Source organism: Miniopterus natalensis, chromosome 4 (assembly GCF_054644295.1).
Source record: "Miniopterus natalensis isolate mMinNat1 chromosome 4, mMinNat1.hap1, whole genome shotgun sequence".
Lineage (NCBI taxonomy): Eukaryota > Metazoa > Chordata > Mammalia > Chiroptera > Miniopteridae > Miniopterus > Miniopterus natalensis.
The window spans coordinates 83109916-83137667 of record NC_142084.1 but is presented as its reverse complement, the minus strand read 5'-3'; the positions used below and the strand labels follow the sequence as shown (position 1 = coordinate 83137667).

Sequence of the window (27752 nt, the reverse complement as noted above, 5' to 3'; positions counted from 1 at the left end):
GACTGTAGCTTGTAGCAACGAGAACACTGTCCTAAGCCAGGAAGCGTTTAGCTTTGGTTGGCTTTTGGTGGAAGGCACATGGTCCCATGGATCACTGCTGTCCTTCTTCTTGGAGTCTGCCTCTTAGGCGATAGGAAACATGCGGGTGGGAGGCGAGATTCTGGCAGATAGAGAAATGCACAACCCTAATTCTTTTTCTTCTTCTTCTAGGCTGTGACCTCCTAAGACTCAGGCTGGGTGACCATTCGTCCCCCGCCACACCAGCTTTCAAAAGTTTGGAGGCCTTTTTTATTTATGGACGTCTGTATGAATTCTGGTGGTCTCTCTCCAGTCCTTGCCCCGAATCCAGTGTCTGGGTAAGGGCTGCTCACAGAAGGACGACCTCTGTTGAACAAAGCCAGAATTTGGACAGTGCCAGCCCTGAAGACACTGACCCCCAAGCCTCTCAGCTGGAGCCAAGCAGGCCTCCAGAACTAGACATGAGACTCACGGAAGAAAGTGAGCGAATGCTGAACACTTGTAAGGAGCTCTTTTCAGAAAAGCACGCCAGTTTCCAGAACTCACAGAGAACCGTTGCCGAGGTTCAGGAGACCTTGGCAGAAATGATCCGCCGACACCAGAAGAGTCAATTCTGTAAACCCACAGCAAATGGTTCCGATACAAGTGGCCCTGAACAGGAAGCAGAACAGTCCCTCTCTAGTCCTCAGAGCCAGGGGTAAGTACTGAGTCAATACAAGATGGAATTCAAAATACCCTGCTGGATTCTCATGTAATCATAAAAACCAGTACGTGATGGACTGATCAGAACACTTGGAAGCAGCATGATAGAGTGATGAACACACAAGCTCTGGAGTCAAATACACATTCTAATTCTGACCCTGCCAAGATACCTCAGGAAAGAGTCTTAATGTCTCTGAGCTTTAGGTCCCTTGTCTATAAATGGGAGTCCTAACTCCTACCTTGCTTGCTTTGAGAGTTAAATGAAGTCACAAATATTATTCGAAACAATAGTACAGTAAAATATTACTTTTTTACAATAAGTAGATCCCCCCAAAAAAATCAGTCATGTAAAGTGAGTTGTCTTATTGCATCATCAATGAAAACCATTGTTTTCTAGTTGTTCTGTACTATCAAAAAATACACCAGAGGGTAGTGTACAACTGCTCGCTGAACTGAGAGAATTCCAAATGATTGAATGCTCTAGCATCCCAATCACTTCCATAGAGAAGAGGGACCAGATGGATGACAGGAGCCCGTCACCAGGCACTGTAGCGCTTGCATTATTACAGGGCACTTTACTATGGGTGTTTGCAGTGATTAAGTTTCTGATTGGTTATTATGATGAGTTCTGTTTACCTTAAGTCCCCTAGTACAGGGTCTAAAACAGTAATGAGAACACTGATAAACTTAAAGCTGTCGTTACTAACTTTAAAAATTAAAATTAAGAAGCTTTGAAGCACTCTTATTTATTGCTCTAAAATTACTCCCATTGAAATCTTGAGTCACAGGTTTTTTTTACTTCCCCAAGAAGCTACCATAGTTTAAGCAGCTTTAGGTTTAGTTTTAATAGCAAGAAAAACACTGGAAAGTTCTCTAACCCAGCAGCTCTTAACCTTTGTATCACAGGATCCCTTTGAGAAGCTTAACACGTGTACCCAAAAAAATGCATCAATATACCCCATGGATAACAGCTCAGCTCTAACTATTCCCCCGATAAATCCAGGCCCTCTGTTCTTGGCTACAGGTTGAATCCCCTTAAGGGTCCTGTATTTTCATTGGAGCTGTGTGTCTAAGAAGTGGGGTTTTGGAAAATGATAAGGAATAATATTGCATTTTGAAAACTTCATGTCCCATCACATTAAATTGCCTCCTCTTAAACTTTGTATTTAAAGATGGGAGATAAAGACCCAGGTGATAAAGGAATTTTATTCATAGATAATTGAGTTAAAGTTACCCAGGACAAGACATGATTTGTATTTTTTATTATTATTTACTAGTAAAGAAGATAAAAATGAGCAACTTTCTCTACCTGAATTAACCAAAAGGCTTACGGAGGCGAATGAGAGAATAGCTAAGTTTCCTGAAAGTGTTAAGGTAAGATTTATAGCAGTTCATTCAGTAAAACATTGCTTTTTGTATTATCAGTTGACTATACCAAATTCTTTAAGGTCATCAACTTTTCTACACGTTTGAATGTGCTTAAAAAGAGGATCCAGCCCTGATGGGTGTGGCCCAGTGGTTAGAGTGTCAGCCCGCACATCAAAGGGTCATGGGTTCAATTTCCAGTCAAGGGCATGTACCTGGGTTGCAGGTTTGATCCCCAGCTTGGTAGAGCGCCCAATCAATGTGTCTCTTATATTGATGTTCCTCTGCCTCCCTCCCTTCCTTCCCTTTCTCCTACTCTCTTTAAAAATCAATGGAGAAAATATCCTCAGGTAAGGATCAACAAAACAAAAACATACTTTTTTAAAAAAAGAAAAAAGTTAGGATCCATTCGCCTTTGGTTAGCTAAAATGTTTTGTGAGAGTAGAATTGACAACACAAGCAATTTTATATACCTCAGTCTTCAGAGAAATCTAACAAGTTTTGTAACTGGGAGGTAAAGTAAAATTAAAGTTGGTGCCATGTATTTGATAGCTTACAGGTGGATAGGCATATTTAGATGTGCCCTGGTAGTAACAGAAACATCACGTTTTAAATTAATTGGAGCAGAGATTTAGAAGATTGTATTCATTGGAGAAGGCCGTCCCAGTAGACATTCCAGTTTTGAGTATCATCTCTCCTTAGAGTAACTGATGAGTAAGACATTGCTTGTCTTCTCTCACAAGACATCATGAGAGAAATGGCTCAGCTGTGGCAGGAGATGAGACTTTTGAGTTACTGGTGCCTTCTGTGCAGGTGTTTGTGGCTCTTTTGCAAATGCTTCCTCGTTTCACTCTCACGTCATCTTTCAGACCTGGCCCTTCCCAGATGTTCTGGAGTGCTGCCTCGTCCTGCTTCACATCGGGTCCCAGTGTCCTGGCAGCGTGACCCAGGAAATGCAACGACAGGCCCAAGAGCTCCTTCAGAAATATGGCAACACGAAAGTTTACCAAAGACACTGCCAGACCTTCTGCACGTGAACTTTCAAGGACCTTTAAAATAAATTGTGTCAAATTCAAAACATCTGACACCTTTCACTTTTGCCAGACATTCGCTCTGATCTGTAGATGTTTTTGCAATGATCCAAATAATACAAAATGAGGGTCAAGTTTGAATCAACTCTACCCTTAAAAACAGCAGAATCTGACCTGAGACTCAGTTGTGGTTTCCTACCGAAGGATCATCAAAAGCCAGCAGTAGACATTAGAACACCTGCAAGAGTAATTGTTGGTCATCTCTAAAGCCTTATGTAGATTTCACCCAAAGAGGAGAAACTTTAATTGCCAGAAGTGTTATGTTCTTATACACAAGCTACCTTTATAAATGCTTCCCCTGATCAGAAACATGTCATTCTTGTTTGAGATAGAATTGCTGCAGTTTCTGACTACTGGTATCATTTTTTAAGTTGTTTTTGTTAACTTGGGCTCTCCCCTTCTACTCTATTACTACTACTACTACTGAATGTGAAATAAGCCTTACCCTCTGTCTGAACTTTAGGTCAAAATTTTGGTTTTAGTGTTTCATGTAATTGCTTATTTGAACAAATCATTTACTAAAGTGTTAGAAGAACAAATAATGAACTCAAATGTGTCTTTTCCCTTCAGTTTTGATGGTGATCAAAATAGCTCAGAAAGAAATTACTGTTTCAGTTGTTCTTAATCTTTTTTGAATCACAGGACTCTTTGAGAATTAGATGGAAGCCACAGATGATCTTCGAAGAAAAATGCATATTCCTTCCTAATTTTGTATATGTAAGGTTTGGATCATTGGACTCTGACTTTTGGATCATTGCATAATGGACCCTATATGTTAATTACAAATCCTTGTTCATTTACTTATTTTAACTAATGAGCATTCTTTTGAGGTCTGTTCTTCTCTTTGGTTATTTAAGTAGTTGAACAATGTCGGAACAGATGTTTCCAGAATATCCCAGTTGCTAGGACATAAAAATTAAGCAGTTGGGTAGGGTTGACAGGGAGCATTCTTTCCCAATAATTGAACTATTTGCTTTTGGGATTCATTGTGAAGGCTTTTCTCCATGAGTGTCCTTTGTTTCCCTAGGGTTGGTTGGGATTGTTGTGGGCAGCAATATGAAATTCACTAACAGGAACTCTAGGAAGGAAAAAATTTAAGAGGCAGTTTTCAAGGATGTGACTTACTGAGATTTTTATTTTAGACCTAGCTTTAGAATTTAAAAATGCTAAACTCAAAAAAGGAACTATCAGCCCTCATAGTTCTTTCCACAGTGAAGTGAACTCTAGAAGATGGACATTAGTTGAGGTTGGAGATCTCTTGGTTGCAAAGACATAAACAAGGCATGCTAAATGGTGAACTACATACCAGTTCTACAGTCTTTGCTACAATGAAAAATGTTTGCTTGCAGAGGTGGGAAGATTCCCTTCCACTTGAGTCAAGAGCAGTATGTAGTATTCAGGTAGAAATTCTAAACTTTGTGATTTACCAAAGCCATCACCTGTGGGTACAATTACTACTTGACAACCAAGTAATAAGACTACTCAAAAGCATAAGATAATTCCATTTCCTTTCAAATCCTCCTCTCAATACTATATAATATACTCAAGCTATTCTAATTTGAATAGTTTTCATTTCTATCTCCCCAATTATTAAAACCACAAAGAGCCACAGCACCAAGGAGCTAACTCAAGTTCTGAGTGGATAAAATATATCAACTAAGCAACTAAAGTTAGTTTTGGTCCATTACCCCATCCAAAGTAACTATATCCGATAGGCATATCTAACACAAACTACCATCCTCTTACCTGGGTGGCTGCAGTCTCCTCCCAATATGTCTCTAAATCTGCACTTTCTAATTATTCTCCATTCTTCCTTTTTATACACCAATGACTTCTAAACTGCACATCAAGTCTTGTCAACACCCTGCTTTAAAAAGTCAGTTTCCCATTCCTCCTAGGAAAAAAATAATCTTGAGTGTGGCTTACAAGGTCCTACTTGATCCCAGCCTTTACCTCTTGGTCATGTCAAGATGCTTTCATCCGCGCTTCTAGATTACAGCCACACTGGTCTCTTAGTTGCTGGAACCCACCAAATAAGACCTCTTATCATCTCGGGGTTTGCCTGTGTTCTTCCTCCGCCTGACCCACTCTTACTCATCTCTCTGATCCCAGCTTCAGTGTCCTTTCTCTGAAAAGACTGTGCCTGAACCTCAAACTCAAGGACATCAGTGACCTGTACTTTACAGTTCACAAATTATATTTCTGTTCATTATTTACTGCCTGGTAACAAGTAGATTACAAACTCCAGTGAGGGTAGAGACTACCTTCCATGTGCTGTTTTATCCCTAGCACCTTCTTACAGTGTCATGTCAATGCATAATGGGAACTTACTGACTGAATACATTATGAAAGAATACTCGTTAATAGCTTGGACTTAGAGGACTCGAAACTGCTCATTCACACCAGCACTAGCTGGCAGCTAGGCTTGTGATTGGTATTCAACCTTAATGGGTTAGCAGAACACGAATTCAAGAACATTTGGCCTTATATGTGGAGGGGGAGAGTCACACCCAGCTAGCATGCTCCTGGTTACTCTTCAGGAGCATCCCTTTCCGAGCATAACCACTCACACAGCCCTACACATTCTCTCTCTCCACACACACACAGACACAACCACTCACACAGCCCTACACATTCTCTACACACACACACAACCACTCACACAGCCCTACACATTGTCTACACACACAAACCACTCACACAGCCCTACACATTCTCTCTCCACACACACACACACCCCCCACAGACCCCCACTCAACACAGAATTCCTCAACCCTTCATCTCAACATTTTTCCTGACAAGTCAGTCTTTTCCTCAGTTGTGGCAAAGATAATTATTATTTTAATCCAAATGAGGAAGGTCTGTGCAGAGTTCCGTCATCAGCATACCAAAGCACCTTGGCTAAAAACCATCGAACTATGCTGCTTCTACCGCAAATCTTACTGATAAATACCTCCCATCCTATATGTGAATATCCCAGTCAAAATCCTAGGTCTGCTTCTGTACCTGACATCTTAAAACCCACAATTTGTGCCAATAGGAAGGGTCAGAAACAAAGTTCTGAGGATATCAGTTCAATTTGTATAAAAGAATTCCACTAATTAACAAGCTAATTTATCATATATAAGAGTGGCCCCAGGAAACAAGAGTTAAGACTGGTTTTCAAGTAAGACCCCATAATCAGCGATGAGTATGAAGTGCTCCATTTACATAGCTGCTCATTAAAAGCTTCCTTCAAAGTGAGACGTTTTGTATGCAAGCCACCTTGTGGGAAATGGAGGCAAGAGTTTGGGGATAGACAAGATGCTTCTGTTACCAACAGCAAGCATCCATTTCCAGAGCCAGAAATTCATAGCTATGAAAGACCAAATCTGCATGCAAGTAGTTAAAAAGAAATCTTTATTATACAAAATTAAAAACATAAATATATTTACAAGCATCTTAAATACCAGCTTATAATACTTGACATTTTGAATCATTTCAAATTTTTTCTATAAGCTTTTAAAATGCAGGGACTATTCCTCCACTTCAGTGAGTTACTAGTTTTCATTTCCACCATAGCAAATGGGTTTTTGGGTTTTTCAAAATTGTCCATACTGTACTCATTCAAAAAAAACAAACAAAAACAGTGTACTTTTTAAATGACTAGTTTCGGGGGGGGGGGATCAGTCCTGAGCTTTCTACCCCAGTTGTGAGATATTACTCCAAGAGAACTCTATAAACCAGATTCCTGCCCAGTTTATATGAACCACCACAACTTTTTAAAGACTCACACTCCTGGTACTCACATCAATCCATCTCCCTAACTCCTCAGGTTTGCTGAAAGGAAAAGGGAAAACAAAAAAGAGGTGGGGGAATACAAATAACCATCTGAAACCACAAGACTTATGATCCAAAAATCTGATCTTAACTAATTTCCTTCAGAATCAAATCCATTATCTTATTATATGAAAACGTAAAATTTCAGATGATGTGCATGTGACAGCAAATCTCAGTGGCACGATAGGACATAAAGACACTTAAATGGTTAACTCTATGCCCACTCCGATGGCTTCCTCATGAATAAAGAGTAGACAGCTTCAGTAGAATTTTATTTTTTTAAGAGAAGTTTTCATTATCTGGTCTTCAAAGTTCAGCACTGAGCATGTAATTCATTTCCATGAGGAAAGCAAATGTCCTCGAGAAGGATCCAAAAAAAGGGAAGGAAAAGACTCAACACCTACCACCCACACTTAACAAGAATACCATTTTGTTCCACTTTCCCTGGAAGCCCTCAGCTCAGCTGAGAATAATAGCAAGAAGTCTTCATGCTCAGAGATTAGCAACAAATTTAAAAGAAAAAGAATGACAACAGGTAAGAGTTATATACACTTTACTAGTTTGTTTGTCACTCATCCTGTATATTTAAAAAGGTGTCAAATGACCCATGGATGCTGGTGGCAGGAGGCAACTGGAGAAGAGGCCTGGGGAAGAGGAGTAGGTAAGACTTGTTTACAAATTCAGACCAAACTCCCCTCTTCTGGATCTAAAAGACCTCTTTGTCTTCAGTAAAACAAGTCTTTCTGCTCAATGCAGATGGTAAGTACAGTTTGCTCAAAAGAGGCTTCTCTTGACGAGGAAGTGTACACAGCACCGTAAGCACCGCTCGGGCGGGCCGCCGGCAGAGCCTCGCCGCCATCACTGCTGCATGTTGTTGATGATCGCCAGGATGCTCATCTTCTCCTGGGCAGAGTCCACATCCTCATTCTGCTTCTGGGCCACTCCTGTGCCCAGGCCATAGAGCCGCCCACAGTACTTGGCATCGTCAATACTGTCCTCAAAAAACAACTGCAGAATGGGACAGAGAACCTGTAGTAAGAATCACGTCAAGTCTCAACACCACATCAGCACTTCCCAGCTCTCTCTGAGCCCTGAAAATCTAGCCAACTAGAAATAAATTCCATAAAGAAAGGCTCCAAACCTTTTCATGCTCCCTTCTGAACAGACTTCTATTTTCCATGAGTTCCTTTACTGCCAAGATTCCTGTGATGCTGCTGCTGTTTAGTACAAATGTCCCATTTCATCCCTTCTCTTTAACAGGCAGTGCAGTGGTTAAGAGCTTGGGCTCTACAGACTGACTCACTGTGTGACCTTAGGGAAGTCACTTTGACTCTCCTTATGCCACTGTTCCCTATCTATAAGACAGAGTAATATTATGTAGGTTGTCATGAGGGAGATAATGGGCATTAAGTGCTCAAAACAGGGTGCTATTTCAACCCTGGCACTACTGGGCAGGATAACTCTGCTGGGGTGGGGTGGCTTGTCCAATGTATTGTAGGACAATTATCAGCATCCCTGGCGAGTAGCACACTGCCCCTCAAGCCCTAACACCAGGATGGGACAACCAAAAATGTCTCCAGACACTGCCAAAAGTAGTTCAGGAGGCAAAATAAGGAAGAATAGTGCTGTCAGCTTTGTTCTTTCTCAGAATTGTTCTATTTGGAGTCTTGTGGTTCCATACAAATTTTAAGATTGTCTGCTCTATTTCGTGAAAAATGCCATTGGAATTTTATAGGGATTGCACTGAATTTGTAGATTGCTTTGGGTAGTATGACATTTTAACAATATTAATTCTTCCAATCCATGAGCACATAATATTTTCCACTCATTTGTGTTATCTTCAATTTCCTTCATCAGTATCCTACAGTGTTCAATATACAGGTCTTTGGTTAAATTTACTCCAAGGTAATTTATTAATTTTTTCTTTTCGATGCAATTATAAATGGGATTGTCTTCTTAATTTTTCTTTCTGATACAGAATTCTGTAAATTGGTTTTGTATCCTGCAATGTTTTTTTAATTGATTTTTAGAGAGGAAGGAAGGGAGTGATAGGTGGGGGTGGGAGGGTAGAGACACATCAGTTTGCTGTTCCACTTATTTATGCATTTATTGGTTGCTTCTTAGATGTGCCCTGACTGGGTACTGAGCTCACAACCTTGGTGTATTATGACGACGCTCTAACCAACTGAGCTACCCAGCCAGGGCTGACACCCTGTAACTGCACTGAGTTTATTAGCTCTAACAGCTTTTGGTGGCGTCTTCAAGGTTTCCACAGATAACACCGTGTTATCTGCAAACAGTGACAGCTTTCATCCTCTTTTCATCCTCATGCCTTCAATTTCCTTTTCTTGCCTGACTGCTCTGACCAGAACCTCCAGTACAAGTGGCGAGAGTGGACACCTTGTCTTGTTCTGACCTTAGAGAGAAAGCTGCCGATTATGTTAGCTATGGGGTAAGTGGGTGGTCTAACGAATGTGTTCACATCATAGAAACCAGAAGAAAAATAACTGTAACAGTTGGAGCTGCTAGGAACACCAAATACACTTCCAGACGTGGGCGTGCTGAGTGGCCTCCATTTCAGAATGCTGCTTTGCTTCCCAAACTATATTTAATACATAGAACATCGTAACAACAACAAAAACTACTTTCAATGCAGCCATCAACTTCCAACAGAAACTATAAATTTTCAACAAACTTCAGCCCACAAAGGCCATCCATCCCCTTAGCCTTACCTCTTTCATCCTGAAGAATGCCATTCCCGTCAGCAGCGAGTCTGAGCCTGCCTGATGCTGCCTTCCAATTCTCTGCAAATCCAACTGATCAGCAACTTCCTGAAGACCTCCCTGGAGATGTAAGGAAAACAAAAATAATATTACAGACCTAACACTCCCCTACTAGAGTCAACTAAGTTCATTCTTCAGTTTACTTTTGGTGATGAGGAGTGGAAACAGGCCATTTATTTAACAGGCCTTACCCAGGGCACTCCAAATGATATACTGTGTTATATTCTACTTTTCGCTCCTTTCTTGTCTTTATCGTTAATTTTGTCAGATCTCTGCCCCGTAAAATCCTAACTGCTGTAAAATAAGGTTTAAGAAATAGGAAATGCCAATCTAATTCAAGACAGCAAACCTCTCACGTCAATAATTTATTAGGGTAGTGAGTTCTTAAACTGTTTAGGGCAGCAACTTACAACCTTTTACATCTCCTGGCACACATAAACTACTAAAATTATGCAGCACACCAAGAAATATATTTTTTGTGCATCTGACAAAAAATATAATTTTGATTACTTTACCAAAAAAAATAGTAATAGTAATTATCTACCCTTTTTGCTTCAAAGTGACTTTTTCAAAAATCAGGTGCCTATACTTGTATGTAAGAATATCTAGTACCAAGAATTAATCAGATGCAACCTTATTATGTGACATGACCAATAAGATGCAACTCTATTAAATGACCTATATATATTTATGGTTCAAGACAGGGCATTCACACTGGATAGCTATTGTGTTGGCTGCTGTCATTTTTTTATTTGACAATCTAAGGGAAAAGATATCAGTGCCCCTAACTAAACAGTCAGGTATTGCATGTTTTAAAAATTCCTGTGGCACACCGGTTGAAAATTGCTGGTCTAGGGTTAAGAATTCCTCTGATCTGAGTCTGGAACACTATAGACCCCATTCCTGACAAACTGCACATACAACTCATGTTACCAATGATTTCACTAGGTTCAAGGACCTTAAGTGAAGAAAGCCTTATGATGAGAGAAGTAGAGGTTTCCCTTCATGCCCAGGTTAAAGACAGTTATCACACAAATTCCTGTGCCAATCAGCTTTATATACAACCTGTCTAGCACAATATTGGCACTTAGTAGGCACTCAAGAATGCATGCTGAACAAAACAACAAAGCAAAATGACATGTCTGCTTTTTTGACTTTTTTTGCTGTTGTTACTAGTATTAAGAAAAATATTGTACCTTAAGATTTTTGCAACTCTTCATCAGGTATTTCACATCATAAATGGATGGGAAGAAAAGGTTCAGAATATGAAAGAACTCATGTTCCTCTTCTGGCAAACGAGAATCCGTAAGTAATTTTACCATGTAGCCAAAATCATAGCCACTACAATGAGAGAAGGAGGTACTAAGGTAAAAAAGCCCCAGTGTTCAACCACTTTATTTCTCAAAGTTTATGATGTTACCTTTCAGTCTTCCAAAGTAGTTTATCCTACTGTAATCTGAACTTCCCATTAAAAAACAACATAGACTAATGTGGAAGATATGTAAGAAAACATTAATCCAAGGGCCAAGGGTTCACAAATGTGGGTTTTATTCATCAAAAATTCAGAAGTACTGGCCCTGGCCGGGTAGCTCAGTCAGCTGGAGCATTGTCCCAATATGTCAAGGTTGAGGGTTCAATCCCCAGTCAGGACACATAAAAGAATCAACCAATAAATGCATAAATAAGTGGAAAAACAAATCTACGTTTCTCTCTCTCTTTCCCCTCCCTCCCTCCCTTCTTCTCTCTAAAATAAATAAATAAAAAAGAATTTTTAAAAAATCAGAAGTACTGAAAAGGTAAAATAACATCTCCTAGGAGAATCTGGCTTTCAAGTACATAGATAACTCAAGGCCAACCATTTAATACACTCACTGACAGCCACATGACATAGCCCAATACTGTGTAACAAACCAATATGAGCTCCAAAGTGTTTTTGAAAAACAAACGTGAGTAACAGTTTCCATTTCAACTTCATAACTACCGACAGAAGAGACCCAAGAGGACTTCAAAAATAACAAGAATTCTATTCCCTGCTCCCAAATCAAGAAATACACATTTTCTGGAGCTGACCTGTGAAATGAAAGCCATTTGACATTGTCACAGAGAACCACCCCTGATGTCATAAGCAGCTCTGCAAAGTGCAATGTGTCGATCCCTTCCTCTTCATGCTTCTGAAATTGCAGTCCTGAGTTAGCAAGGAGATCTATGGAATCCTGGGAGTACATGTCCTCTCTGAAAAAGAAGGTGTTGACTTCTTAGCTGATGGATAATGTAACAGAAGTAGTGGGTAACAGTATTATCACACTTATCATAGAACAAGTTTTCATTAAATGCTTTTATAATTTAAGAACAGAACAATTCATTTTTTCCAGTATTCCAGCAAGCAAGCAACGTAGATGATCTTATATCTGTAACAGATACAATAATGGGATTTTCCCCTTAAAATAAATGGACTACTTATAAAATATCCACATTCAGTCATTGTTTAAAGAAAAAAAGAATCAACCAATACAAAAATATTTCAAATAGAAGAAATTTTCTTAAAAATTAATGTTCTTATAATGCTGTCCCATAGAAATAACTGTTAACAACTCGGTTTATATATCCTTGCAGACTATTTTCTCTGCCTACACATACACATACCTCCATCTTTACATCTATATATCACAGCTCATCTTTCCAGGTCAATACTAAGACATACCACAGCCTTTGTAACTCTGGCATAGTATTTCACTGTAAGGCTAAATCCCTTAACTTAAACACGGAAATATACAGGACACAAAAGTAGGAAAATAACTCATTTTCCACTAGGTTTCCTTGTTTTCCTTTCTTTTGTTTTTCACATAAATTTAGGAAACTGGAAAGAAAATCACCACAGTTTTAATATTTCCCATTAAATTAAAACCGGTGTTGAACTACAATCTTTCATTCTACCTCAAATAAACATTATTTTAAACACATACACAAACCCTGCAATAAAAATATTACATTATTTTGCATATTATCATTATGGAACAAATAACAGGCTTTGGCAATGAACTAGAAAAATGCAGTTAAAGGAAAGATAGAGATTATCTCCCAAAATTATTCTTTGAAACTCAAAGAAATCTCCAAAAAACACATGGAAAATAGTCAAAAAAGTATTCCTGAGCTATCAAATGCTCCTGGTGCCTAAACAAAGCAGTACTGAAGAACTGAAGTCTAGCCATGTCTAGTGTGGCTCAGTTGGTTGGTGGGTTTGATTACTGGTCAGAGCACACACCCAGGTTTTGGGTTTGATCCCTGGTTGGGGCAAGTACAGGAGGCAGCCAATCCATGTTTCTCTCGCTTCTATGTTTCTTTCTCTCTCTCTCTCTCTCCTCTCTCTCAAATCAATGGAAAACGTATCCTCGGGTGAAGATTAAAAAAAAAAAGAACTGGAGCATAATAAGAAATACACTATCGCGGCTGGTGTGGCTCAGTTGGTTGAGCATCGTCCCAGACACTGAGAGGTCCCCAGTTAGATTCCCATTCAAGGGCACATGCCCAGGGTTTCAGGCTGGATCCCCAGTGGGGGGCCATGCAGGAGGCAGCCAATCAATGTTTCTCTCTCTCACTGATGTTTCTCTCTCTCTCCCTAAAATCAATAAAAACATTTTAAAAAAAGAAAAAAGAAATACACTACCACCACCTGAGAACCATCAGCAACATAACAGTCTTTCCTCAGTTTCCCCGTAAAAGTTACATCCTCCTCAAACACTGAAAAACAGGGCTACCATAGGACCCAGCAACCCCATTTCTGGCCACATATGCAAAGAACTGCAGGCAGGGTCTTAAAGAGGTTATTTGCACATCCATGTGCAAATATTCACATAGTGTTCTTTACAATAGTCAAGAGGTGAAAACAACTCAAATGTCCATCAACAGATGAATGGATAAACAAAATGTGGCATATACATACAACGTAATATTCAGTTTTAGGAAGGAAATCCTGCCACATGCTACAGCATGGATAAATTTTGATGGCTTTATACTATGAAATAAGCCAGTCATAAAACAAGAGATACTACAGTATTCCACTTGAACAGAAAGTAGAATGGTGGTTACCAAGAGCTAGGGGGAAAAGAAAACAGGAATTATTTAATAGGTATAAAGTTTCAGATTTGCAAGATGAAAAAGTTCTGGAGGTCTGTTTCACAACAGTGCAAAGCAATAAATTTTATTTTACCACTTTTTTTTTTAATTACATCAAAATTTTCCCACTACCAGATAGGCTTCAGTTTCAACTAACTTTGATCAGCACCTACTCTATACCTTATTTTTATTATGAAAGATACTAATAACCCTCTTTTATAGATAAGAAAACTGAGTTACAAAAGGGAAAATAATTGTCCTAAAGTCAACCAGTGAAGAAATGGCAGAACTTCAAACACCGATCTCTTAACTGGGATATATATCTGAGAATATATATCTTTAACTGGGATATTCACTTGACTTTAAATAGCTTTATTGAGATATAATTCACATACTAAACAATTCACACATTTAAAATATACAATTCAACAGTTTTAGTAAAGCTCAGATTTGCAACCACCACCACCATCAATTATAAACCATTTCATCACCTCAAAAAGAAACTCTGTTCCCATTAAGCAATCACTCGCCATTATCCCATAACCTCCCTACCCACTGCTCTAGAAACCATTTATTTATTTTCTGTTTCTATAGATGTGCCTATTTTGGACATCTCAATAAATAGAATCATATATGTGGCCTTTTGTGTATGGCTTCTTTCCCTTAGCATGTTTTCAAAGTTTATCCATGTATAGTATATATCAGTACTTTATTCCTTTTTACTGCTCCATAACACTCAATTCCATGGATATACACTGTTTAATTTATCCATTTGTCAGTTCACAGATATTTAGATTGCTTCAACTTTTGTGCCTTTATGAATGATGCTATGAACACTCACGTACATGGCTTTGGTTGTATGTATGTTTTCAAATCTCTTAAACATATGCCTGAGTGGAATTGCTGGGTCATATGGTAAAACTCTATGTTTAACCTGTTGAGGAACAGCCAAAATGTTTTCCAAAGAGGCTGTACCATTTTACATTTCCAATAACAATGTCTGAGTATTCTAATTTCTTGCCACATTTTTGTCTTTTTGATTATAATCACCTAGTGGGTGTGAAGTGGCACCTCACTGTGGTTTTGATTTGCATTTCCCTACTGACATGACTGTGAGCATCTTTTCATGGGCTTATTAGCCATTTGTACATCTTTAGAGAAATGTCTATTCAGCTCTTTTGATCATTTTTAATTGGATTGTCTTTTTATTGTTGACTTGTAGGAGTGCTTTAAGAGGAACTTTACTTTCTGAAATTCTTTATTCCATCCTCGGTTTGACTGTTCAACACTTTTACCTAGGGTTCAGTGGAAACAAAACTTAAAATTAATAAATTCAGTTAGAAATCACAGCCTGCAAAAATGTAGCAGGTCCAAGAAAAACACTTAGAAGTGTCTCAGGCACTTACGTAAGGTTGAATTTGAAGTTGAACTGCCAAGTGTTGATTCCAGAAGGATATTCTCCCTTCTCATTCGTGAATGTAAGGCCCAGCTGGATAATTTTTAAAAGGTCAACATTGCACCGTAATAGCTGATACTGGTAATCTATGGAACTACGAAATTCACCAATTGGTCGCACCACAACACCTGGAAATTCTGTGTCCTGGAAAAGAAAAAGTCTCTTATCACAAGGATTCACAAAATAGTGAATGCTGAATTGATCACTCACCAACAAAATTTTTACCTCAATTTATAAAAGTTATGTGACAAACCCCAAGGTTGGGCAGAAAAATCTATCTTAAAATACTGATCTTACTGACACCTATAGAAACACTAAAATCATGCAGCTTTGCACAACAACTTGGAGAGCCTAAGCAGGATGTAAATAGAAGTAGGTGACTAATTCTAGGTAGATATATAGGCAATTAAGAACATTTTAGGTTGAGACCAATATATGAATAAAAATACAGAATAGGGAAGTGAAAATGCTATTCAGAAAAAATAATAAATAGCCATGTTTGGCTTGAGTGAAAAGAACAAGATCATACAGAATACTAAATACCAAGCTAAAGACTTACTTCTATCTTCTCTACAGTAGGAGTCACAAACTCCAAGCAGCTCATGTAAAGGAGTAAAGCAAAATGGGTATGAAAATGGTTATGAGTTATGGGGGCTTACATGCCTCCTATAAAAGAGGCCCTTGACATCACCATGATACACAGTCTCCCTCTCCAGCCACTCGATGTCAGGCAGGAATGTGGCCCCTATATTGCCAGATCTTCCCAATTTTTCCAGGGACGGCAAAAATCTAGAATTTAAGTCTCTTGATTTTTAAACGCTATCAACTAATTTTTTAAAATCGTTTTAAACACTATATAAATTTACCATATCTGTGAGAAAGATGAGCCCTATGGCTGACATACTTCTGCTTTAAAGACTTTCAAACACAGAGTAACATTACAAAACATCTAAGCCACTAGAGGTTATGCCCTTCTCAGACACACTGGCTACCTTGATGTTTCATAAAGCAATATAACCTTCTATCATGTTTAATGTGCCATCACTTTAATGTAATCATTTATTTCAAAATCTCACATTAAAAATTCCCAAAGTCCATACCAGAGGGTGAGTCAAATAGAGTAGAGTAGAGCTCTTTACCATGGCAATATAACTGTAACTGAGCACAATTTCTCGGATCTTCCTCATCTCTTCTTCTAGATTGCTGGCCCAGACTTCACAGATAACCTGGCTGTTCTCCACAAGTGCTGCAGGCATCCTGAAGAAACTTGAAAAGTCACTTTCAGCTGACTATGATAGAAGGCAAGCCAATGGTTGATCTGATCTAGATACAAAAACACATTTTGCAATCACATAAATTTACACATTAGTATAAGCTGTCAATAAAACAAAGGCATCAAAACAGTATTTTATCATCACTTCACCAGTTTAAGCTAAAACATTGAGACTATTATACTATTTACACCACACACACACACATGCACGCACACATACAGTTCTTTAACCTAAAGAAACTAAAATTATTAAGAAACATGAAGAAACTTTTCCCCAAGCTTCCCTTTAGCACACAAGTAAAATCACTACCCTAAACCAGTTTTCAGTTCTCTCCAGAATACCTACAGACTGAAATAGTTCCCCGTGACCAAAAATATGCCCATATCTGTAACTTTCACAGCACTTTGCTCAGAGATCAATCATGGAAACATTTCTAAAGGAATCACTTTAGCCAGTTAAAATGTACCTGGGATCTCTGAAAGTCTAAAAGAATGTGGACCTAAATTCTCACACTTAAAAGTCTTTATACCTATATGATGAATACAGATATGGGACTCCCCCTTTTTTCCCCCCAAAAGGGGAAATTCTTTTTCCTTACAATTCAAAACTCAAATAGAAGTAGAGGCAATTAACTAAATATAGTGTCTCTTTAGATTTGTGCAAATAGGGATTTAAGTGGTAAAACACTTGCTAATTTCAACCTTAACAACCACAAGAAAAATATGAATTTGAGTTATTAATGTCTAATTTTAAACATGTAATACTGTAAAGAAACCAAGCAGCAATTCAACAATCAAGATAGAGAAGATAGCAGGTATAAATAATTCAACCAAAATCAGAATGGTATTATGGGAGGAAACTGGGGAGGGGAAAGTATTATGCAAGATAAAACTCTAAACAAAAAAGGGAGGGAGGGAGGGAGGAAGGGAGGGACAGACACACTAAGTTGAAGTGAAAATAGACCAGCCAGCAATGGGGTGAAAAATGAGCTTGGGGGTTATGAGTTTCAATCGACTCTGATGATGTCTGGGAGACATTTTCATTATGTGATAGTTAAATGGGAAAAAGTGAGCACCCTTTGCTTTTGAAAAAAATAAATGGCTTGGAGTTGTAGAAAACAAACAAAAAAAACCTCAACACGGTTCAGTCTAAGAGTAATGCTGTTGTTTTAGCAAACTCAACATGAGATTCTTAGTTATAAAAAGACTAAAAGGAGGTTATCATAAGAGCATTTACTTAAAAGGCGACCCCACCACATGGATCCTCAACACAATGTAAGAGTGGGCGCCAGTGTATATACTCAGGGGGAAATTCCTAGAAACAGTAAAATGCCCCTGTCTTCCAAAGGACAGAGAAAGGAAAATATTTGCTTTCTACTTTCAAGATCCAGTAAGAATCTGGAGAACAAAACCGGCATTCTCAAGTGTCATCATTTCTCTGAGAAACTTCTAAGAAACTAATATTTTGGTTTGTCGACAACCGTTGAAGACTCCATTTATTTAAGGCACCTTACACTTCAAGGTGTTTCTCTGAAATCATAGCAGACTTTCTGTAAGTACTCTGAAATTTTAGAGCGGTATCTTCCTAACAAACATTGGTGGACACTCCTTAAAGGCAGAATCCATTCTTATCGTTTTCATTCTGTACACAATGGGCATGAATGAAAGGTTTGCATATGAACAAATAAAGAACATAAGAAAAGCACAGAAATTCAGACTGAATATGGACTTTACTATCTGATCACAATTGAGAAAATGTCAGGACTCAGAATTTTAGGTTCTAATACCATCTTAAGGTTTTCTCCAGCAAAAGGGCTTTAAACCATTTCTATGACCGTTAATGTTAAATCAGTACCACTTAGCTTCCTTATTTCCCTAACTGAAACAATTCACTTCCTTTCTGGTGTTATTTCAAACACAACAGTAAATTACTTTAGGGGAAGTGAGTATCACTCCTGTAGATGTTTCCATAAAAGCAAAAGCAACATAAGGGACCCAAGCAAAAAAATGCCTTTGGTCTCCAAGCAGCAAAGAGCAGGCTTAAAAAGAGTTCAATTAGGTATTTAAGCTAAACCCTTAGAACCAGACTCCCCAGATAAGACACTCTAATGGTTGTGTTAAAAGAACTCAAGAAACAATCTGAAGAGACTCCCTGTGGTCAAAGACAGAATGAACATCATTATGGATAATTACTACAGTGTATTAAAACTTTTCAGAGGGGCTTATATCCATGAATTCATAATGAACTAAGAAAATAAACTTAATTGGTCACCAGTGAAGAATGCTAGTGAATCAATTTTTTTTTAAATGTATCTTGTCCAAAGAAACAAAGGAGAAAATAAACAAATGGGGTTACATCAAAATAAAAAGCTTCTGCACAACAAAAGAAACCATCAACAAAACCAAAAGGGAGCCCACTATATGGGAGAATATATTTGCCAATGACACATCTGATAAAGGGTTAATATCCAAGATATGTAAGGAACTCATACAACTTGAAAGGAAGAAAAACAATCCAATTTAAAAATGGGCAAAGGCTCGGCCGAGCATGGCTCAGCAGTTGAGCACCGAACTAGGATCCAAGAGATCGAGGTTAAATTCCTGCTCAGGGCATATGCTTGGGTTGTGGGCTCAATCCCCTGTCAGGGGCATGCAGGAGGCAGTCCATCAATGACTCTCATCATCGATATTTTTATCTCTCTCTCCCCCTGTCCCTTCCTCTCTCTGAAATCAATAAAGATATATATATTAAAAAAAAAAAGGGCAAAGGACCTAAACAGACACTTCTCCAAAGAAGACACACAGATGGCCAAGAGACATATGAAAAAATGCTCAAAGTCATTAATCATCACAGATGCAAATTAAAACCACAATGAGGTATCACTTTACACCTGTCAGAATGGCACCATCAACAAATCAACAAATGACAAGTGCTGGCAAGGATGGGGAGAAAAGGGAACCCAAGTACACTGCTGGTGGGAATGCAGACTGGTGCAGCCACTATGGAAAGCAGCGTAGAATTTCATCAAAAAATTAAAAATTGGAGATAAAAGATGGCAGCAGACTGAGTGGAAGCTACACTGCCACTTTCCCAGGACCAAACTGGAATTACAATTAAAATACAGAAAAACCATCCTGAATAATCAATTGCAACCGAAGACGAGCTGGAAAGCACTCATAACCAAGGAGGAAGAGTGGAGATGACATAGAGACTGGTAGGAAGTGCGGAGGCACAAGAGGGCTGGCAGGGCTCCCACAGGCAGCAGCTGAAGGTGTGGAGGGAGATCTCAACTGTGGGGGGTTCCCACTGAGGACTCTGGGCCTAAACCCCAGGCTGGGCTTCCCAGTTCAGAGCACCAAAACTGGGAAGGTACCCACATAACATCTGGCTGTGAAAAGCAGCCGGGTTTCTGTCTGCCAGGGAGAGACAGCTGGAAATGCAGACACCCTCTTAAAGAGCCAACGCAGTTTCATGTGCAGCCACTCACCGTGGGCTCCAGCAGGGGGAACGCAGAGTGGACTGGAGCTGTGAGAGGAGATCTAGGGTAGTGGGCTCTGGAAATAGAGCTCAGAGGGCACCCATCTGGACTCCTGTGCTGAGTCATTCCCCTATACTGCAGAGGCATTTACCTTCCAAGCAGCTTTTGCCTGAGGGGGAAGCAATTGCCCCACCTTGCTGGAAACCCTCTCACACTACCACAAGGAGTTTCTACAGCCCGAGGCTCATTAAGAGACGCATAACAGCCCCGCTGGCCTGGCTCAGCAGTTGAGCATCGACCTAGGATCCAGGAGATCCAGGTTCGATTCCCAATCAGGGCACATGCCTGGGCTGTGGGCTCGCTCCTCAATGACTCTCTCATCATTGATGTTTCTGTCTCTCTCTCCCTCTCCTTTCCTCTCTCTGAAATCAATAAAGATATATTAAAGAAAAAAAAAGAGAGAATCAGATTAATCAGCCTGCAGGCAGAGGCAGATTTCAGAGTGCTGCGAGTTTTTGCCTGATCTGCTTCTGGACCTGGACCTTGGAAAAGCAGACTTTGGTGGGCATCTTGGTCATGCCCAAACACACCCAGCCCCAACAGAGGGGACCTCAAGCTGTGGGTTGTTGATAGCTCCAAACAGGGTACTCAAGGCCAGTCACAAACAGCATCTGACATTGGCCTGCACCAGAGACCTTCCAAAAAGACTGAGAGTCCTAGCAGATGTACCTAATACCTAGAAGAAACCCAAATAGGCAGCCAAAATGGGAAGACAAAAAAACAAGCCCCAAATGAAAGAACAAGAGAAGTCTCCAGAAAAAAAGCTAAATGAAATGGAGATAAGCAATCTATCAGATATAGAGTTCAGAATACTGATTGTAAGGATGCTCAAGAGCATTAAAAAAGATAGGAAACTATGAAGGAAATTAAGAGTGGCATAGCAGAAATAAAGAATACACTGGAAGGAATAAACAGCAGATTAGAAGAAGATGAGGATCAGACCAGTGAATTAGAAGACAGGGTAGAAAAAAATCACTCTATCAGAGACCCAAAATGAAAAAACAATTAAAAAACAGGAGGACAGTTTAAGGGAGCTGTGGGACAACATGAAATGAAACAATATTTACATCACTGGAGTGTGCCAGAGGAGGACAAAAGTAACCAAGGGTTAAAGAACCTGTTGGAAGAAATAATGGCAGAAAATTTCCCTAACCTGGTCACGGAAAAAGCAAATTCAGGAGGCACTGAGAGTACCAACCAAGAAGAGTCCAAAGAGAACCATGCCCATAATTAAAATGCAAAGAATGCAAGACAAAGAGAGAATCTTAAAGGCAGCAAGAGAAAAGCAATCTGTTACCTACAAAGGAGCCCCCATAAGACTGTCAGCTGACTTCTCATCAGAAACTTTACAGGCCAGAAGGGAATGGCATAAAGTATTCAAGGTAATGCAAAACAAGGATCTGAAACCAAGACTACTCTATCCAGCAAAGCTATCATTCAAAATAGATGGTGAAATAAAGAGCTTCTCAGACAAAAAAAGGCTAACCAAGTTTATCACCACCAAACCAGCATTGCAAGAAGTGTTAAAGGGACTGCTGTAATTAGAAATAGAAGCATTGCAAGAAATGTTAAAGGGACTGCTATAATAATAAAAAGAAAGAGAAACATAGGCATAAAGAATTAAAATGGCAATAAATAAGGACATATCAAGAATAACCGTAAGGACTTTAAGGAAGAGATCAATAGCAATAGTCATAGTTGTGGGCTTTTAACACCCCACTGACTTCACTGGATAGATCTTCCAAAGAAAAAGTCAACACTATCTAACCTTACAACTTGAAGAATTAGAAAGCTTCCCTGTGAAGCTGCCTGGACCAGGGCTTTTGCTTGCTGGGAGTTTTTTTTTTACTGCTTCAATTTCATCAGTTGTTATTAGCTTACTCAGGTTTTCTGATTCTTCCTGATTCAGTTTTACATGATCTCACTCATATGTGAAATCTAACAAACAAAATAGACTGAGGAACAAAACAGGTCCAGAGACATAAAAGCATGGAACAGAGATCTCAGAGGAAGGAGTGGGTGGGGGAATGGGTGGGGAGAGATTAATCAAAGAACTTATATGCTTATATGCATAACCTACAGACACAGACACTGGTTCAGGGAAGGCCTGGGGCTGGGGTAGATGTGGGGTGGAGGGGATCAATAGGTGGAAAAGGGGGATATCTGTAATACTTTCAACAATAAAGATAATTTTTTTAAAAAATATATCTTTATTAATTTCAGAGAGAGGAAAGGAGAGGGAGAGAGAGAGATAGAAACATCAATGATGAGAGAGTCACTGATCAAGCCTGCAACCCGGGTATGTGCCCTGACCGGGAATTGAACCCCAATCGCCTGGATCCTAGGTCAATGCTCAACCACTGAGCCATGCCCGGCCGGGCTAAAGATAAATTTTTAAAAACAAAATGTATCTTGTCCTTCCAACTATAAACTGTACTCAAAGCAATCAAATAGCTGAGGATTTCTCTTCAGAGAAGTTATACAGCTAACAAATGAATACAAAATGATAGAACATCACTATTTTGTGACTCCTAATGAATAATCATAATGGTATTTACATGGAATAAGCAAAAAAGGCAAAATCTATAAAGATAGAAAGTAGGCTACAGAGGTGGGATGGGAACAGGAATGGGGATTAACAGAAAATGAGCATGAGATATCTTACTGAGGTGATGGAAAATGTTCCCAAACTCTTGCATAACTCAGTAAATTTATCCAAATTCACTGAACTCTACATTAAAGGGGGCAAGTTTTATAATACACAAATTATACCTCAATAAAACTTAAAATAATCATAATGGCTATTATTACAAAAAGAGACAATCAGGAATGTGCCTCTTGACAAAACACACCACCACTATAACATAGTCATGTACCACTTAAGGAGAGAATACATCTGAGAAATGCATTAGGCAATTTCATCATTGTGCAATCACCACAGAATGCACTTACACAAACCTAGATGGCATAACTCACTTCACCCCTGGCTACATGGTATATAGCCTATTGCTCCCAGGCTATAAACCTGCACAATATATTACAGTACAAAACAACACAAGATAAATCAAGCACAAAAGGATGCAATCAAGAGATTCAGTCAACACCAGATGTATGAGGCTGTTGCAGGTGTAACACGACATACTATTTGACAGCAAACTTTTTTATAAGTAGAAAGGTATCTCTAAAATAACAGTAAAATGTATAGTATAGTTAAGTACATAAACCAGTAAGATAGTTGTTCATTATAATTAACAAGTATTATGTACTGTACATAATTGTAAATGCCATACTTTTTACTTTTTTAATCCTCACCCAAGGACTCAAGAGAGAGAGAGGGAGAGAGAGAAACATCAATTGGTTGCCTCCCGTAAGCGCCCCTACCAGGGATAGAACCCTGGTATGTGCCCTGAACAGGAACTGAACCACAACCTTTCTGTGTACTGGATGACCCTCCAACCAACTGAGCCACACTGGCCAAAGCTATATGCTATACTTTTATATGACTGGCAGTGCAGGTTTGTTTACAGCAGCATCACCTCAAACACATGAGTAATGTGTTTCACTTCAATATAAGGCCAACCGTGATATCACTAGGTAGTAGGGGTTTTTCCCTTTCCTTATAATCTTATGGGACTACCATAGTATATGGGACCCACCAGTGACCAAAATGTTACGTTGCACATGACTGTAGTTTTGCCAAAAAACAAAACAAACCTAATTTGAATCTGACCACACCTCTAGATTTAACTATCAATTTACAGGAAATATAGAGGACAAAGGGACACATTAAGTAACACCAGCCATGGCAGGGTGGCTCAGTTTGTTGGAGCATCGTCCCAATATGCCAAGGTTGTGGGTTCGATCCCTTTTCAGGGCACATACAAGAGTCAGCAAATGAATGCATAAATAAGTGAAACAATAAATCTATATTTAAAAAAAAAAAAAAAAGACAAAAAGAAATGCAATCAGCAAAATCCAGAAACTACTGTGTAAGTCTAAAGAACCACCCATCTTCAACAAATTGCAAAAAATAAAAGACTAGCCCCTGGCTGGGTGGCTCAGTTGGTTAAAGCGTCATCCCAATACGCCAAGGTTGCAGGCTCAATCTCTGGTAAGAGCACATACAAGCAGCAACCAATGACTGTATAAATAAGTGGAACAACAAATCAATGTTTCTCTCCCTTCCTCTCTCCCTCTAAAATCAATAAATACATGCCCGGCCAGGCGTGGCTCAGCGGTTGAGCGTCGACCTAGGATCCAGGCGATCAGTGTTCGATTCCCGGTCAGGGCACATGCCCAGGTTGTGGGCTCGATCAATGACTCTCTCATCCTTGATGTTTCTCGCTCTCTCCCCCTCTCCTTTCCTCTCTCTGAAATCAATAAAGATATATTTTTTAAAAAATAATAAAATAAAATAAAATCAATAAATACATATTTAAATTTTAAATAAAAGTAAAAGACTCAGGAGACCTATCAACCGATCAAAGGGGGGAGAGCGGGAAGAGATTAATCAAGAACTTATGTGCCTATATGCATAGCCCATGGACAAAGATAGTGTGGGGAAGGCTTGGGGAGGGGCAGGAGTTGGCTGGAGGGGACCAATGGGGGTGGGGGAGGGGGCAGATGCCATCTGTAATACTTTCAACAATAAAGATTAAACTTTTTTTTTTTTTAAATGTATAGGCCTTAGTTGGATCCTGCTTTATAAACTGTTGGAGGGTGGAGGGGAGCTATCACATTTTTTTAGACCATTAGAGGTCTGAACAATGAATGGCTGATTTTATTTTTTTGTTTTGGGGTCTTGTGAGGGTTCCCCGCCTTTTTTGGTGTTACATTATATTGTGGCTATGGTTTTTAAAAGGGAGTCTTTACCTTTTAGAGATAACGCAAAATATAGGTGATTGATACTAAATGTGGGGTTCTGCTTACAAATAACAGTGGAGAAAACTCCTCATAACTTTTTACAATGATGTTTTCCTCTACATTTTACAGATAAGAAACTGAAATTCAGAGACATTAATTTAAAAAGGCAGCATCATACCCTGGGTGGGTGGCTCAGTTGGTTAGAGCGTTGTCCCATTCACCAAAAAATTGTGAGTTCAGTTCCCAGTCAGGGCACACCCCTAGGTTGTGGGCTGGTTCACAAGTTGGGAGGCAACCAATTGATGTTTCTCTCTCTCTAAAAATCAATGAAAACATGCCCTCAGGTGAGGATAAAAAAAAAAAAAAAAAAAAGGCAGCATCATGACTTCCATTTCCAAGAGAATGTTTTTTCAAACAGATAACCACTGTTAAAAAGCTAACCACTGTTATACATACCTGACAAATGGGGAACACAAAAGCAGACTATTGGCAAAAATATGTAAGACACACTTGCACCAAACCCTCATCTAGGAAAACTGCTGGGAAATAGACAATAGCTTGCAAGCCCCTAAATGTAGTGCCACTCAAAAACTGAAGAGGAATCATATTATGCACATTTACCTTTAGCATACATTACTGGATATATTACCCAAAAAGGGGAATAATGATAATAAATTAAAATAATAATAAATAATGCCAGCAATTCTGACTGCCACTTTCCATTCAGTGAGCACATGCTCCAGAATGAGCCTAAGGTGGGAACCACACCCTGTTCCCCTTGGTTAGTCCTACTTTTAAGCCTCTCAGTGCCTGTATCTCACAGAGTACCTCACAGTGCAGAAAGACTATGCCCTCCAAATACTGTTTTTGTGCAGCACAGTCCCTAAAGGTAACCTAAGTACTTTATCTGGTTTACAACCAAAGAAAGAAGAACAAGTTTCAAAGCTGAAGGAAAAACTGAGTCTGCTGGATTTTCTGAGAAACAGGCCTGCCATCTCCAACTCTGCAACTTCCTGAGGGATTTTTAAGGATGGGTTTGATCACATGCAATGTCTGCCTCACAGGCTAACTTTGAAATGACTCCACAAGAGCTACTCCTTTCCCTATGAAAGTAGAAGGCAAGCACTAATTAGTACCTGTTTCCCAGCACTAGGCTGTGCAAGAATAAAAGGTCCTTCTTTCTCTCTCATAAACACGCACGTGGAATGACTGAGGTCCTTGCCCTGTGCTGGTCTGTAGTGCCATCTGTTCAGACCGTTCCTGACGCCCTAGAGTGTAAAACAACTCCGAAACAAAGCTCCTTGTTTACCCAGAAAAGCTCTGAAGAACAACTAATGATACAGCCACCTGAAAGCTTTCTCCGCAAGCAACCCAGAGCGAGCCTGGGAAAAGAATGATATTTCTGGTTTTGTGGTAAGCCCAAGTGTGCAAGAAAACAATAAACATCACACACACCCCTCTTTGCGCTGAACAAAGGCTTTGCAGCACATGCATAAGATGAAAAGGAAGCAGAAGCACGTTAGAAGACATGGCAACAACTCGGAAGAGGGTCCTGTCGATAAACCACCACAGACGGTGGTGGTCGCCGCCGCCGCCTTCCCCGCACTCCCCTCTCCCCCCAAAAGTGTCGGAAGACACTGCCCTGAGCTGAACCGCAATAAAGCCACTCATGGGGCCCAGGCGCGAGTTGGCTCGTCAAGAGCAACAGCTCCGGCAGGGAAAAGTCGCGGGGCCACAAGAACCAAGGTTCCAAACTCCAGGCCTTGCTCCTACACAATCTCCCGTCACCCTTCTCTTCCCGTCCGGGATTACCCACCCATTTCGCACCCATCCCTCCCCTCCTCAGCCTCCTCCACCCTCCCCCTTTTTGTGCGAAGCAATTAAAATTACAGGCCTTAGGGGCAGACAAACCTAAATTCGAAGCCACACTACCGACTAGCTTTGCATAAATTACCTAACCCCTCTCCTGCCTCAGTTGCCCATAGTATAAAATGGGTTCAATAATAGTATACACCTCGGAAGGCTCTAGTAGAGGCTAAATAGAATGAAGCATATTTAAGGTGCTTTGTAAAGTCTTGGCACACTCACGAGAATATTGTCCCGTGGCAGTGGTGGCTGTAGTACTACTCTTCCGTGGGCCCCTTTCTCGTCTCACACAGCCGGCCTCTCCACACGCCCCACTCCCCTTCCTCCCACAGGCCCAGACGGCCTACCACACTCTCTCGCCCCACGTTCCTCTCAGGTAAGCGCGGGCCCGCTTACCCTGACAGGCGGCGCCCGCGAAGGCTGGCGGGCTGGCGGGCGGACTCCGCGGGAGCGGCGGTTGCGGCCCCTGACCCGGCGCTCTCTCCCCTCTGCCCCGGATCTGCTCCTAGGATCGGGCGGGCAAGTGAGATGGGCGCCCTCATACCCAGAGCGGCCTTACGCACCGCCCACCAAACAACCTGGAGGCACCACTCTACCCACCCGATCCTCCCAACTCGCCTGCTCCTGCGCGTCACTCCCGACGCGCGCGTTCCTCGTCAGGCCTACTCCTCCCTTCCTGCGCGCCCCAGCGATTCCGTGAGTGACGGCTCAACCGGTGAGCTCGGGAGCAAGCGCGCAGGCGCAAAACTAAGAGGGCGCCTCGAAAATGGTGGGGCGGGGTGGCCTCGGAGGACGCCTGCGGAACACGGCGTGCCCCCAGCCTTCACGAGATTAGTCGCGCTGACTCAGTTTAATATAGATCCC

General features: G+C 40.2%; 2 protein-coding genes across 3 annotated transcripts in view; one reads left to right on the top strand and one right to left on the bottom strand.

Annotated features, from left to right (window-relative positions):
* Positions 1-3986, top strand: part of GEMIN5 (gem nuclear organelle associated protein 5) — a 33555-nt gene extending 29569 nt beyond the window's left edge. For both annotated transcript variants that reach the window (XM_016213689.2, XM_016213684.2), the window contains exons 26-28: positions 211-715; positions 1998-2094; positions 2955-3986. In XM_016213689.2, the coding sequence (XP_016069175.2) occupies positions 211-715; positions 1998-2094; positions 2955-3122 (770 nt within the window). In that variant the 3' untranslated portion in view covers positions 3123-3986. The remainder of the gene's footprint in view (positions 1-210; positions 716-1997; positions 2095-2954) is intronic.
* A 2572-nt stretch (positions 3987-6558) lies between these two features.
* CNOT8 (CCR4-NOT transcription complex subunit 8) lies at positions 6559-27371 on the bottom strand. The gene is made up of 7 exons (XM_016213725.2): positions 27285-27371; positions 16487-16670; positions 15298-15491; positions 11849-12010; positions 10975-11119; positions 9728-9838; positions 6559-8003 (listed from the first exon to the last, which is right to left on the bottom strand). Exons 2-7 carry the CDS (start codon positions 16601-16603, stop codon positions 7854-7856), a joined length of 879 nt encoding a protein of 292 aa, XP_016069211.1. The 5' UTR covers positions 16604-16670; positions 27285-27371; the 3' UTR covers positions 6559-7853.
* Between the last annotated feature and the right edge of the window lie 381 nt (positions 27372-27752).

Coding starts and splice junctions, on each gene's coding strand:
- CNOT8 (XM_016213725.2), bottom strand. CDS start 16,603: ATGCCTGCAGCACTTGTGGAGAACAGCCAGGTTATCTGTGAAGTCTGG. Junction 11,120..11,848: donor AAATGGCTTTCATTTCACAG/GTCAGCTCCAGA, acceptor CTCTCATTGTAG/TGGCTATGATTTTGGCTACA. Junction 9,839..10,974: donor AGAGTTGCAAAAATCTTAAG/GTACAATATTTT, acceptor TTACATCTCCAG/GGAGGTCTTCAGGAAGTTGC.